Raw genomic sequence first — 14,732 nt, forward strand, 5'->3', positions numbered from 1 at the left:
TGGGGAACAGCCGTGAGTGTGGCCGAGATTGGGTTCTGGAGTTTTTTGGCTGCCAGGGCTGGGTCCCTTGGGATGGTGGGGGGGGCTCTCACCCGCTCCCCCTCTGGGGCGCCCCGGGTGAAACAGCCTGGCGCGGGGTCTGGTGGCATGGCTGTGGAGGGCGTCACTGCTCCCTTTCGGGAGAGCGAGCCATGCCATCTGCATGTTGGCGGTGTTGGCCCTACATGTTCACATCCTGGCTATGCCCCGCGGAGTCGTGCAGCCTGGCGTCTGCTTTCCTCCTGGTGCAGAGAAGGCGAGGATAGAGCTACTCTGTGTGCCCAGCCCTGGGCTCTGCAGCAGGGCAGCGTTGGCGGGAGGGGACGGGGGCTGGACGTCGGGACCCTCTCACGGGCCGGGGGTCTGCCTTGTCGCCGCAGGAGCCGAGGTCCAAGGAGGGCAGCGAGTACTTTGACAGCCGCTCCGACGGCCTGAACGTGGAGCCGCTGGGGCCCTCGGCGGGGGACTCGGCGCACGCCCTGCCCCAGCGGAGCGAGTCGGCGCTGGCCCTGGGCGGCGACGCCCTCCGCCAGAACATCTACGAGAACTTCATGCGCGAGCTGGAGATGAGCCGCACGCACACGGAGCACGGGGACACGTCGTCGGGCACCGCCGAGTCCAGCAGCGAGTCCGTGAGCTCCCTGGAGCAGCTGGACCTGCTCTTCGAGAAGGAGCAGGGGGTGGTGCGCAAGGCCGGCTGGCTCTTCTTCAAGCCCCTCGTCACCCTGCAGAAGGAGCGGAAGCTGGAGCTGGTGACGCGCAGGAAGTGGAAGCAGTACTGGGTGACACTGAAGGGTGAGTGCCCCCGCCCCTGGGACCCTCTTCTCCCCCCACCCCCCTTGAGCCCCCTTGGCTGGGGATTCCTTCCCGCTAGCGCCAGCAGGCGAGTGTCCTGTGGCCGGCCGGCCCGGGGTCTCGGGCCTGTGTGCGGGGGGTTGGCTCACTCATGTCCCTGCTGGGTCCCTCCGGGTCGGGCGCCATGGAAGGTGAGCCCGAGGGACTCCCTGAACACCCCTCCTTGCTCTGCAGAGGGATTCCCCGGTTGCGACCCCCAGCTAGCCAGGCAGACCCCTTGCTTCCTGCCCCCCGCCCGTGCCCAGTTCCCAGGGCATTCTCTGCCTGCTCGGGACAGCCCAGTGTGTGTCCTTCCACCTCAGTGACCTCGGTGCATCCGATTGTCACCAGCACCCACAAGTGCCTCCCCCCGCTCCCCTCTAGATGTAAAGGAAACAGTAACTGTGTGTGTCAGGAGGGTCAGCGTTTCTCACCAGCACTGGCAGGGAAGGGCAGCACTGGTGGGGCTGGGGGGCAGGAGGGAGGCCCACCCCAGGGTGCCGGGAGGACAGTGAGGTCCTTGGTCGTAGTGTATGCACCGCAGGAAGTGCCCCCCGCCCCCGTGGGGTAGCCCGCAGAGGGGCCTCATGGCGGGGGCCATGTGCAGCCTGATGCGTGCGGGGCGTCTGCAGAAGCTGCCCCCCAGGGTGCCCGACCTCTCAGCCTCCCTGGAGGTGCCCCCAGCCCAGCCCATGCTGTGGAAGGCCTACGTGCTCCCGGGCCCACCCACACCCTCCTCCTTGCGGCTCTGGGTGTTTGGAGCCCCCCGTGATGTGTCGGGGCTGAGGCAGGGAAGAATGTGGTTCCTTGGGATGTCCGTGGGGTGGGGTGGGGTGGGGCTTGGCGGTCTGATCGGATCCGGAGATGGCACAGAGGGAGGGGTGCAGCCCCGGAGACCCCCAAACCCAGCACCGCTTCTGCAGGCTGTGGGCTGGGGTGCCCCGGACCCCGGACCCCGGACCCCTCGAGTGTGAAGGATTTGGTGATTAACTAAATCCCCTGCCGAGTGGCAGCCCTGTGAGCCAGGGGAGCCGCCTGGGAGGGGCTTGCAGCCCCCTTCCTGGGGATTTCTGGCGTGATGAGGTGGCAGCCCCCCAAGAGAGAAACCCCGGCTCCCTCGGGAACCCCAGCACTGCTGGGCGGGGCCCACACACGGCAGAGCCAGGGCTAGAGAGAGGCTGTGCACCTCTGCTACTAGACTGTCCCTCTCCCTTCCTCCCCTCTCCTCCCTCCCCCTGCTTGCCCCTCCCCCTCCTACCTCCACCCTTCTCCCCCTCCTCCCCTTTCCTCCTCCTCTTTCTTCCCCCTCCTTCCTCCTCCCTCCCCCTCCCTCCCCTCTCCCTTCCCCCTTCCTCCTCCTCCCCTCTCCTTCTCCCCTCCCCTCTTCCCCCTTCCCCCTCCTTCCCTCTCCTTCTCCCCCTCCCCTCTTCCCCCTTCCCCCTCCTCCCCTCTCCTTCTCCCCCTCCTCCCCTCCTCCTCTGCACTGGTCCCGCCCGAGGCCCCACTCTCCCCTTGGGCCATGAGACCACAGTGCAGGAGATTCCTCCCTCTAAGTGGGGGAGAGGGAAAGGGGCGCCTGAGGCAAGGTTCGAGCACCTGCTGGACGTTCCCTCGCCCCCCTCCTAGGGCTATTGGATTCCTTCCTGGGACTGATGATGTTCTTTCTGTTCATTTGCTTTTCTTTTTGGGCCTCAGCTCAGGGGGACTCTGAGCTCTGGGTCCCTCGGGTGAGGTCTGGGGCACAGAGCTGTATGTGGGAGCCCTGGGCTGGCTTCCCAGAGCCCCTCCGGGAACTACTTGGAGCACTGTGGAAGGAGTAGCGCCCGAGCACTGCTGGGTGCGGAGTGACCTACCTCCCAGTTTGAGTGCTCGCATCAAGTGCTCCCTCCCTGTGAGGACCTTGAAACCCTCCAGGGCTCGTCTGTGCAGAATGCAGAGGGGGCAGCTGGGGGTCAGTGCACAGGCGCCTGTGGGCCCGGCCCAGCGGGGCGCTGAGGCGTGGCGGGTGCCTGGCCCAGGGCTCTGGCTGTGGTGACCTCTGGGGGGTGGGATGGCCTCGGGCCGGAGGCAGTGCTCCCACAGGGGTGCGAGGTTAGTGCTGCTGATTTTGGCGTGGGCACACGGGGGTTCACTCCTGACGATGCTCAGGGACCAGGTGGGGAGGAAACCTGGGCAGCTGCGGCCAGGCCAGCGCCCGGCCCACTGTGCGGCCTCTCCGGTCAGTGTCCAGCACATTGAGCATGCCCGCCCCCGCCCCTGCTCCTGCAGGCGGGGGTCAGAGACAGAGGGTGGCCCTTATCTCAGGGCACTGGCGATGCCCAGGAGGGTGGCGGGTCCTTGTAATTGTCCCTCAGAGCAATGTGTGTGTGTGTGTGTGTGTGTGTGTGTGTGTGTTGGGGGGTTGGGGTTGGGGTCACACGCAAAGGCCGGGAGGTCCCACTTCGGGGACCTGTATGCCCCCCTGAACCCTCCCTCGGGCCCTCATAGCCCCTGGGCAAGGGCCTGCTGGGGCTTCCTGGTCCCCCTCAGTGCCCACCCTGCCATGCCCATGCCCTATGCTGGCGTAAAGCACGCCTGGAGCCCCCTCAGTGCCCACCCTGCCATGCCCACGCCCCTGTGCTGGCGTAAAGCATGCCTGGAGCCCCGGAGAAAGGCCGCTCTGTGTGTGCAAACAGTCAGGCGCATTCCTGCCTTTCCTTTGGGCCCGGGAGAGCCGTGTGATGAAGATGTTGGTTTTATCCACCCCCGTGTAAGCTTTCCCCCGTGCCATTCTACACTCCTCCTCTGAGACTCTTGGTGTGTCAGTTTAACTTGCATGGCGGAGAGACCCACTTGTAATGTTGGGGCTCTGTGGCCTTCTGCACTGGAGGCTGGCTGCAGGGCATGGGCACACGTCTCCCAGACAGATGGAAGGAGGAAGGTCCACGGCGGGGCGCAGGGGAGAGCGACTGTGCTGGGGACGGCGGGCACCCCCAAGCCTGAGGGTACAGAGGGTGAGCTGTGTGCAGAGGGTAAGCTGTGTGCAGGAGGTGAGCTGTGTGCAGAGGTGAGCTGTGTGCAGAGGTGAGCTGTGTGCAGAGGGTAAGCTGTGTGCAGAGGCTGTGCTGTATGCAGAGGGTAAGCTGTGTGCAGGAGGTGAGCTGTGTGCAGAGGTGAGCTGTGTGCAGAGGCTGTGCTGTATGCAGAGGGTAAGCTGTGTGCAGAGGTGACCTGTATGCAGAGGGTAAGCTGTGTGCAGAGGTGAGCTGTGTGCAGAGGTGAGCTGTGTGCAGAGGGTAAGCTGTGTGCAGAGGTGAGCTGTGTGCAGAGGGTAAGCTGTGTGCAGAGTGAGCTGTGTGCAGAAGTGAGCTGTGTGCAGAGGGTGAGCTGTGTGCAGAGGCTGTGCTGTGTGTGAAGGGTGAGTTGTGTACAGAGGGTGAGTTGTGTGCAGAGGCTGTGCTGTGTGCAGAGGGTGAGCTGTGTGCAGAAGCTGTGCTGTGTATGAAGGGTGAGTTGTGTGCAGAAGCTGTGCTGTGTGTGAAGGGTGAGTTGTGTGCAGAGGGTGAGTTGTGTGCAGAGGCTGTGCTGTGTGCAGGGGGTGAGCTGTGTGCAGAGGCTGTGCTGCGTGTGTGAAAGGTGAGTTGTGTGCAGAGGGTGAGTTGTGTGCAGAGGCTGTGTTGTGTGCCGGGGGTGAGCTGTGTGCACAGAGTGAGCTGTGTGCAGAGGCTGTGCTGTGTGTGAAGGGTGAGTTGTGTGCAGAGGGTGAGTTGTGTGCAGAGGCTGTGCTGTATGCAGGGGGTGAGCTGTGTGCAGAGGCTGTGCTGTGTGCAGGGGGTGAGCTCTGTGCAGAGGGTAAGTTGTGTGCAAAGGGTAAGCTGTGTGCAGAGAGTAGGCTCTGTGCAGAGGGTGAATTCTGTGCAGAGGGTTAGCTGTGTGCAGAGGTGAGCTGTGTGCAGGGAGTGAGCTTTGTGCAGAGGTGAACTGTGTGCACAGGTGAGCTGTGTGCATAGGTGAGCTGTGTGCAGAGGCTGTGCTGTGTGCAGGGGGTGAGCTCTGTGCAGAGGGTTAGCTGTGTGCAGAGGTGAGCTGTGTGCAGGGGATGTTACTGTTCCCTACTTGAGAAAATCGATGAGCAAGGGGATGATAGTGATAGTGACAGTGAATTTTATTTTTTTATGAGTCATGTGAGGTACAGTTACAGACTTACAAACTTTTGTGCTTACGTTTCAGTCATACAATGATCGAGTACCCATCCCACCACCAGTGCCCATTCTCCACCACCAGTGATCCCGGTGTCCCTCCCACCACCCCCACCCCATCCCCCCATCCCCCCCACCCCACCTCTGTGGCAGGGAATTCCCTTTTCCTCTCTCTCCTCATGGGTGTTGTGGTTTGCAATAGAGATATTGGGTGGCCATCATCCGGCCTATAGCCTACTTTCGGCCCGCATCTCCCCTCCCGAGCGGGCCCTCCCAGCACCCCGTACTAGGTGTTCCCTTCTCTAGCTGAGCTGCCTTCCCCCCCCCCCCACCCCCGCATGTGAGGCCAGCTTCCAAGCCACAGAGCAGTCCTCCTGGTATTCATCTCTACTATGCAAGGTGTACTCTTTCTTTGTTTTGGTTCTGAGGCCGTACCGGGCAGTGCTCAGGGCTTACTCCTGGTGGCCCCTCGAGGTGCTGGGATTGGAGTCCCTCTCATACAAGGCAAGTGCCCCACCCCCTGTAGTGAGGTTTAAAGGACCAGTTCTCGGGGCTGGAGCAATAGCACAGCGGGTAGGGCGTTTGCCTTGCACGCGGCTGACCCGGGTTCGATTCCCAGCATCCCATATGGTCCCCTGAGCACTGCCAGGGGTAATTCCTGAGTGCAGAGCCAGGAGTAACCCCTGTGCAACACCAGGTGTGACCCAAAAGGCAAAAAAAAAAAAAAACCAAACGAATAAAATAAAGGACCAGTTCTCGTCCCCCTCACCCCTCCGGAACCCCCACCGGGTCCATCCCACCATAGGACGCTGAGACTCTGCTTCCCCCCAGGCTGCACCCTGCTCTTCTACGAGACCTACGGCAAGAACTGCACGGACCAGGCCAGTGCCCCGCGGTGTGCACTGCTCGCTGAGGACAGCATCGTGCAGGCGGTGCCCGAGCACCCCAAGAAGGAGCACGTGTTCTGCCTCAGCAATGCCTTCGGCGACGTCTACCTGTTCCAGGTCCTGCGTGCTCCCAGCAGGGGGGGCGGGGGGTGAGGGGAGCTGCGGCCGGGTGCCTGTCCACGGGCACAGCTGGACCCGCCCGGGGACAGTCTGTGGGACGGGGAGGGGGGCTAAGCCCACCACCAGCCACCTGGGGTCACCGCATCCGCTCACCCGCAAGGGCCCTCAAACACTGGCTGCTGTCTGTGGGTGGTCCCCAGGGCGCAGAGAGAAGCTTCAGGAATCCTGCCCAGAAGTGGCTCCTGGGAGCCCCTGGTCTGAGGTGGGAGACCCCGCCCCCACCAAGCGCAGTCTTTGTGTTTGGTGCTTAGGGAGTGGGGCGATGGGACCCCACCTGGCAGTGCTCAGGGGCACTTCCTGGCTCTGTGCTTAGGACTCCTTCCCTGCAGTGCTCGGGGACCCATACTCCCCCGCCCCCCCTCAGGAGGCACCTTCACCCCGCTTCCAGCTCTCCAGCCGGAGTCAGTGACGGAGCCGGAAAGATTTGACAGGAGGGCTGGGTTTTTTGTTGTGTAGGCCCTTCGGGCCACGCCCAGATGCATTCGGGGCTGCCTCCTGGCTCTGAACTCAGGGGTCATCCCTGGTCGGCTCCGGGGACCCTACAGGGATGCTCGGAGCTGAGCTAGGGCCAGCCGCATGCGAGACAAGTACCCTAACCACTGTACTCTCTCTCCGGCCCCTCCTGTCCCATGTCTAAGAGAAACCCCCTCTCGTGCAGGAACATGGTGCCCTTGAGTCCACGTGTGTGCGTGTGTGTGTGTGTGTGTGTGTGTGTGTGTGTGTGTGTGAGACCTCACGCTCTCCTGCCCGCATTTCACTCGAGCTGTGTCCTTACCACTGGTGGCATTCGTGTTCCGGTGTCTACCTTTGCATTTAAAATATATATATATATATATATATATATATATATATATATATATATATATATATATATTTACTTACTTTTGGTCTGGGAGCCACGCCTGGGTGCTCGGGTCTCACCCCTGGCTCTGCACTCGGGGACGATTCCTGGTGATGCTCGGGGGACCGTAGGGGATGCCGGGGATCGAACCTGATCCCGCTCGGTCAGCCGTGCCCTAAGCACATGTCTGACCTGCTTGCTGTACTGTCTCCCGCCCCGAATGAGCACGTGAGGCCCCATAGTTTCTCCTCCACGGGGCTTGGGGCTTTGTCTCCTAGGGCTCCCCTGGGTGCTGGGGGCTGCAGGGTCTTTTCCACCCACCCAGACCCCCTCCTGGGGGCTGGTGCTGCGGGCCCGGGTGTGGGGTCGGCGTCAGCGGGTCTTAGGGGCGTTGCCACGCCCACGAGAGGGACGTGGGGACCTCACTCGGCTTCTCCCTGTGCCCCCCGCCCTGCACCAGGCCACCAGCCAGACGGACCTGGAGAACTGGGTGACGGCCCTGCACTCGGCGTGCGCGTCGCTGCTGGCCAAGAGGCAGGGCAAGGAGGACACGGTGCGGCTGCTGCGGAGCCAGGCCCGGAGCCTGGCCCAGAAGATCGACATGGACAGCAAGATGCGCAAGATGGCCGGGCTGCAGCTGGCCGTGGTCAGCGACCCCCGCAACAGGAAGGCCATCGAGAACCAGGTGCGTGCCCCCCAGCCCAAGCCCCTCCGTTGTGCGTGGGGCCTAGGAAGCTGCGCGTCTGTTGCGAGGTTACTCCCAAACAGTGCTCAGGCAGGGGGCCCTGGCCAGGGGCCGGGGGAGGGAGTTCCTGTGTGTCTGAAGCAAACTGTTGTCTTGCTTTTGTTTCTTTTATTTGGGGGGCTTTAGGGCACACCCAGAAGTGCTCCGGGCTTGCTCTGGGCTCAGTGCTCAGGGGGGCCTTAGGCGATGCTGGGTCTGTGGTGTGTAAGGCAGGCACCTTGCCCGCTGGGCGTTGCTCGCGCCCGATTCGGTTAGACTTTGATGGGGGCGGGAGGCAGAGTCACCTGCATACCTGCTCGTGGCCTGGGGAGTCGCTTTCTAAGGAGTTGGGGCTTTGGGCTGGGCGTCCTGTTGTATTCACTTTTCGTTTGGGTTTGGGGTCACACCTGGAGATGCTCAGGGGGTGCTCCTGGCTCTGTGCTCAGGAATTACTCCCGGTGGTGCTTGGGGGGCCTGGGGGATGCTGGGAATTAAACCCAGGTCGGCCGTGTGCAAGGCAAGTGCCCTCCCCTCTGGGCTGTCGCTCTGGCCCCTCCTGTCTGCTCCTCATTCCAGTCCGGAGCCCTGGACAAGCTGACCCCACAGGCTTCCTGTGGGAAGTGGCTGGAGGGGCAGAGGGGAGGCTCGGTGGGAGGGGCGAGCCCTCAGGGTGCAGTTGGCCCTGCAGGAGCACTGGCAATTGAGCTTCGGGCATCAGTCAACATGTTCGAATGAATTCCGAGCTGGTACTATGCAAGGTTATCCTCCTTGGCAGTCCTGGCAGACTTCCTGCAGGAGGTGGTGCTAAGTTGTTTTTTGGTGAAATGAGTTATCAGGAGAGGAGTGAGGAAAGGCATTCCATGCCAGGGGACAGCAGGGGAGCAACCAAGCAGGATAAAATGATGCGGCACCCTGGCAGTTTTGGTTTTACTTCTTTTTCAGGCCCTTAAAATACAGGTGTGAGAGGGAGAAGTAGGTGTGTCTTTTCTCATCCCCAGGACCCCAGAAGCTGCCAGTTCTGTCAGACCAGGGAGTGGTTTGCCTCTGAGAGGAAAATTCGTCCCAGCAGAATAGTGCAGGGACCTAGACCGCCTGCTGTACAAGCATATGGTCATGAGTTCAAACCCCCAGGGCCTCACGTGTGCACCACAGGGTCCTGACAGCTCTGCTGTCAGAGGTCTTTATAATCACTCCACAGTCAGGTATGTGCAAGCACCACACACACACACACACACACACACACACACACACACACACACACACACACACACATGAGACACCAAAACATGTGACTCCTGGGAAGCCCCACAACTTGCAATAAAGATTTACAAATACCGCAGCCAGGACCCTGGGACCTCCTCCCCCCCCACCGCACTGTGTCTCAACCAAGTGTGTGAGCACTCACATACGAGTCACGCAGCGTGAATGCCGCGGCCAGGGCTGTCTGGGTGGCTCGCCAGCCTGGTGCCTCCTCAGGTCCGCCAGACCTCGGGGTCCTCCTTGGGGGTGGGGCCCCGGGGACTTCCTCCGTGTCCTCCCCGAGTGAACGCAGCTTGTCCTGGCCGGGGCCCGAGAGCAGGACCCAGTCACGTGGCCTGGGGCAGCCACCCTTTCCCAGAAGTGCGGGGCGCGGCCGGGCGCGGGCACCCCTGCCTGCTGTCACTGACTCACTCGCTATGTTTAGCTTCTGTCCTTCGCCCCGACCTCCCCTTCCTCCCCAGTCCACAGCTTTATTTTTTTTTAATAATTATAATAAATATAGGTTTATTAGACTCGAGGTTTAGAATCAATGGAATGGGTTGGCTGTCTCTTTAGATCCAAACGCCTTCTTTTAAAAACCATGTCGGTTTCTTTTTCTTTCTTTTCACTTTTCAAATGCTGCTTTTTTTTTTCCCATTGAATCGCCATGAGATATACAGTTACAGAGTTGTTGGTGCTTGGGTTTCAGTCATGCAGTGTTCTGCCACTCGGCCCCTCACCAGTACACAGTGGCAAACGCGGGCATGAGTTTCAGTCCTGCAGTGTCCCAACACCCAGCCCTTTGCCTGTTGTGCATTTTCCGCCACCAGGGTTCCCTGTTTCCCTCCCGTCCCAGCCCCCCAAGCACCCCCCCCATTCCCTGAGCTCTGTTATCAGGGAGGAGAGGCTTTACATTGCTTTCATGTCAGCGCTTGGAGATGGTCTCTCTCCCCTTAAGTGGGCTGTTCTCATGTTTTCTTTTATCTGAGAGATAACAGAAAGCTCCTCGGAGTGACGTGGGTTTTTTCCTCCCTTCTTCCATGTCCTTTCCCATTTTATCCCTAATGGGTGTTAAGAGCAATCCAAGCCTGGGGTGTGTGTGTGTCTGTGTGTGTGTCTGTGTGTGTATCTCTGTGTGTCTGTGTGTGTGCCTGTGTCTCTGTGTCTCTATCTCTGTGTGTGTCTGTGTGTCTCTGTATCTCTGTGTGTGTCTGTGTGTGTCTGTGTCTGTGTGTGTCTGTGTGTGTGTCAGTGTGTGTGTGTGGCGGGGGGCGGGGGCATTGGCACATTGAGGCCCCATTATCAACAGTATTGTAAGTCACAGAGCCTGAAACAAAAATTGAAGAGAGACAGTAGTTCAGTTGCAACAAAAATTTTTGAAAAATGCAAGCTCCAAGCAGAGAGAGGTTGAGTTCTAGTGATTATATCCTGATTTTTGTCTCAAAAACTAGTGAAAAAAAGATGAAGGATCCATAGGTGGAGAATTTAGAAAAAAAGAAGGGAAAATAGTCAGGATTTAAGGGAATTGATGGGGTGTTTCAGTTTGGAATAATATAAGGGGAAAAAGGTCCAGAAGCTCCCCAATAAATATGATGTCAGATAACGTTATGATTATAATAATAATTATTACTATTAACACCCTTTATTCAGGAAGCTGAGAAAATTGTCTTTAAAAAAAATGTGTGTTGGGGCTGGGGATGATAGTACAGCGGGGAGGGTGCCTGCCTTGCACACGGCCAGCTCAGGCTCAGTCCCCAGCACCCCATGTGGTTCCTGAGTGACCCTTGACCCTGAGCACGGAGCCAGGAGTAACCGCTGAGCGCTCCCATATGTGGCCCCTAAACTAAAAGCCGTATCTCTCAGGCTGCTAGTACAGCAGGCGGGGTGGTTGCCTTGGTCCGATCCCATATGGTCCCTGAGCACCACCAGGAGTGACCCCCGAGTGCAGAGCCAGGAGCAAGCCCTGAGCAGCACCGGGTGTGGCCCAGCAGCCAGACCAGAAGGCGGCGGCTGCGTCTGGGTGTCCCTTCACCTGCTCTCCGGCCCGGCTGTCACAGCGCTTGCTCCGCGCCAGGTTCTGACGCGCCCTTGGACGCTGCAGGGCCCTTGAAGTGCACAATCCCCAGGAGAGAGCGTCCTAGCTCCAGGGCCTGCTGGGAGGGGTCCGAGGGCCAGCTGGGGGGCTGCAGCGGGGGGTGGGTGGGGGGCCCCCTCTCTCAGGCCGCTCTTCTCCTCCACCCCCGCAGATCCAGCAGTGGGAGCAGAACCTGGAGAAGTTCCACATGGACCTCTTCAGGGTGCGCTGCTACCTGGCCAGCCTGCAGGGCGGCGAGCTGCCCAACCCCAAGAGCCTCCTGGCCGCGGCCAGCCGCCCCTCCAAGCTGGCCCTCAGCCGCCTGGGCATCCTGTCCGCTTCCTCCTTCCACGCTCTGGTGAGTGGCCCACTGGGCGGGGTGGCACGGGTGGGTTTGGGGGCAGGGCTGGGGCTCCATAGAGCTTCCGTTTGCTTTGGCCCGCTGCCCTCAGAGCTGACCAGCCCAGGAGCAGGCCGGGGGGGCGCCCCCGGGGGTCAGAGTCCAGGCTCTGCTGCCCTGCCCAGGGGCCTGGGGACCGCAGTGGCCATCCGGTCTCCGTCCTCCTCCGTGCCCAAGGACAGGCAGAGGGGAATCGAGTGAAGCATGGACAAGCTTGGCTTGAGCTGAGCTGCCCGGTGACCACTGGGGGCGAGATTGATCCTCCCTGGGGGCCCCCTGCTGCCCTCCTTCTAGACCCTGTGCAACATGCTAGCAGAATCACAGCAGAGGAAGAAGGTTCCCACCCTTACTTGGCCCCCTGCCTCCTTTTCAGGGGGAAAAACAAACAAAAAACCTCAGTGTGTCCTTGGGAAAGTGTTGCTGCTGGTGCGTACCACCGGTGGGTCACAGCTGAATGTGGCTGAGTGTGGACACAAAGTGTGCTGCCCACTTGTGTTAGCTGTCCAGCAGAGAGAGCAGCGTGTGTCCCCCTTCCCGCCATCATTCCAATAGTCCCTAGGGAATGGTGCCACCCATTTGGAGAAGCATCCATCAGGGCGGTGGCTGCTCCCCCAGCCTGTGCGGGAGCACTGGGCAAGGAGCACAGGGCCAGCAGGGCCGGCATCTTTAGCGGGGGGGTGGGGAGCTCCCAGCCACCCCACAGGGACTGGAGAAATAGCACAGAGGCTCTCGGCCAACCCGGGGGCCCGTCCCGGCACCCCCAGGAGTGATCCCCGAGCACAGAGCCAGGAGTAAGCCCCGAGCTTCGCTGAGTGTGGACCCCCCCCACCCCGCCAGAAGAAAACCGAGAATGCTCAAGCCGCGTTTCCACTTAGGTGTGTTCCAGGGACGAGTCGGCGCTGCGGAAGAGGACGCTGTCCCTGACACAGCGGGCCAGGAGCAAGAAGGGAATCTTCTCCTCCCTGAAGGGCCTGGACACGCTGGCCAGGAAGGGCAAGGAGAAGAGGCCCTCGGTCAGCCAGGTGAGGGCGCGCTGCACAGCGGGTGGGGGGGGGGTGCTCACGCCTGCCTCATTCACACCTGCTGAGCCCGGAAATGGAGGGAGAGAGAGAGAGAGAGAGAGAGAGAGGGTACTCGCCGATACGCACGGAGAGAGGATACACATGGGGGCCAGGGAGATAGTGCAGTGGGTAGGGCGCCTGCTTTGCACGCGGCCAACCTGGGTTCGATCCCCAGCATCCCATACGGTCCCCCGAGCATCACCAGGAGGAATTGGAGTGCAGAGCCAGGAGTGACCCCTGAGCATTTGCCACAACAAAAATTAAAAGGGGGGAGGGGGAGCGCAGGTACCCAGAATGCATCACCCTTCCATGGCCTCTGGGGTGGGTGCGAATACTCGCTTCTCCACACGTGGAGGTGAAAGTCTCCTGTGTCGGACGCTGAGGGGGGCGGGAGCTCACTTAGCCCCTTCACTGTGCGTCTTGCCAACATGCAGTCCCTCATTCCGTTTCTTTTTGTCTTTTTTTTGTTCTGTCAACCCTTGCTTGTTGGTTGGTTGGTTGGTTTAAAAAGCCCCCCATAGCGGGCAGGCCCCGTTTTTTTGTGCAATGAAGTGTCGTCCTGTTGCTGCAGTGCAGTGCCCAGTAGGAGCCTGGAGAGGCTGGCTCACAGCGCCCCCTGGGGGCAGGGCCGGCCCTCACCGCCGCCCCACCCAGGGGTGACAGCGGCCGCTTTTGCCGCCAGTTTAGCACTTTGTCCAGCCAAGCCCGCCCCGGCACCTAGTGTCGGAGTGTGGCCGTGGATTTCCCGAGGCTGGTCTGGGAGGGTCGTCTTTCTCCCAGAGATGTGGCGAGGCCCACGCAGTCCTCCCCAGTCTGGTCACGTCAGGGGCGGGTTTGCCGCTCAGGGCCCCTGTGTCCTTCTCCGCACACTGCTGCTATTCCCACGGGCTTTCGCGAAGCACTGAAAGGGGAGAGGCGAGTTCCAGGCAAGCTTAGGCTCGGAGTTTTTTGGGTTTTTTTTTTTTTTTTTGCGTCATGCCTGGCGATGCACAGGGGTTACTCCTGGCTTTGCACTCAGGAATTACCCTGGCGGTGCTCAGGGGACCATATGGGATGCTGGGATTCAAACCCGGGTCGGCCGCGTGCAAGGCCCTACCCGCTATGCTATTGCTCCAGCCCCCAGTTTTTTTTCTTTTTCATGGGTAGTCCGTTGTGTCCCGCAGACCAGCTTCTGGGGGCTGGTCACAGCTCTGAGATGGGAGGTCAGAGTGAGGAGAGAGCCAGCCGAAGGAGCCTACCCGCTGTGCTATCGCTCCGGCCCCAAAGTTTTTGTTTTTTTTTTAATTGAATGATGGAGATACAGTTAGAGGCTTTCAGGTTTGAGTTTCAGTCATACGGTGATCAAACACCCATCCCTCCACCAGTGCACATTCTGCACCACCAATATCTCCAGGATTACTGCCCCCTCCCTTCCTTCCCAACCCTCCCCCTGCCTCCATCGCAGACAGTTTCCCCCCTACTCTCTCTGCTTTGGGGCATTATGGTTTGCAGTACAGATACTGAGAGGCCATCATGTTTGGTCCTTTACCTTCCGCACACATCTCCCATCCTGAACGATCCCTCCAACCATCATTGACTATGTGATCCCTCCTCTATCCCAGCTGCCTTCTCCCCCAGCTCATGAGGCAGGCTGCCAACTGTGGGACAATATTCCTGGCCCTTGTGTCTACTGTCCTTGGGTGTCAGTCTTATATGTTCTTTTATATTCCACAAATGAGTCCAGTCCTTCTATGAGGACTGAATGAGTCCCTCTCTTTCTGACTCATTTCACTTAGCATAATACTCTTCACGACCATCCACTTATAAGCAAATCTCATGGCTTCACCTCTCCTAACAGCTGCATAGTACTCCATTGTGTAGATGTACCAAAGTTTCTTTAACCAGTTGTCTGTTCTTGGGCACTCGGGTTGTTTCCAGATTCTGGCTCTTGTGAACGGTGATGAGCAATTTCTGTATACGCACATCCATGTGGTTTAAGAGGTGGCATTTTTTCTAAGGAAACTTTCTTGGGCCATTTTCAGAAGATTATTCATAATGAGCAATACCAAGAGTAATGGTTTCGGTTCTGATTTGGGGGACATGGTTTGAGATTTGGGGTGAAGACATTGGAATTCAGTGGAGGGAAGGTGCAGTGGTGGTGGGATGGGTGTTCAGATATTAAATGCAATGGGTTATTATGAACAACTTTATAAAAATAAAATAAAAATTTTAAAAGGTGACATTTTAAAATGTCACCTTTTAAAATTGTGGTTCTGTTTGTAATTTGAATGTGGTG

At 59.5% G+C, this 14,732-nt stretch overlaps 1 protein-coding gene across 1 annotated transcript in view; it reads left to right on the plus strand.

Annotated features, from left to right (window-relative positions):
- Positions 1 to 14,732, plus strand: part of TIAM2 (TIAM Rac1 associated GEF 2) — a 113,679-nt gene that overhangs the window by 14,159 nt on the left and 84,788 nt on the right. Inside the window, exons 3-7 of the mRNA XM_055135070.1 lie at positions 420 to 834; positions 5,883 to 6,055; positions 7,420 to 7,644; positions 11,169 to 11,354; positions 12,272 to 12,418. Coding sequence (XP_054991045.1) covers positions 420 to 834; positions 5,883 to 6,055; positions 7,420 to 7,644; positions 11,169 to 11,354; positions 12,272 to 12,418 — 1,146 coding nt within the window. The remainder of the gene's footprint in view (positions 1 to 419; positions 835 to 5,882; positions 6,056 to 7,419; positions 7,645 to 11,168; positions 11,355 to 12,271; positions 12,419 to 14,732) is intronic.

The sequence above is a fragment of the Sorex araneus genome, chromosome 4 (assembly GCF_027595985.1).
Source record: "Sorex araneus isolate mSorAra2 chromosome 4, mSorAra2.pri, whole genome shotgun sequence".
NCBI classification, from domain to species: domain Eukaryota; kingdom Metazoa; phylum Chordata; class Mammalia; order Eulipotyphla; family Soricidae; genus Sorex; species Sorex araneus.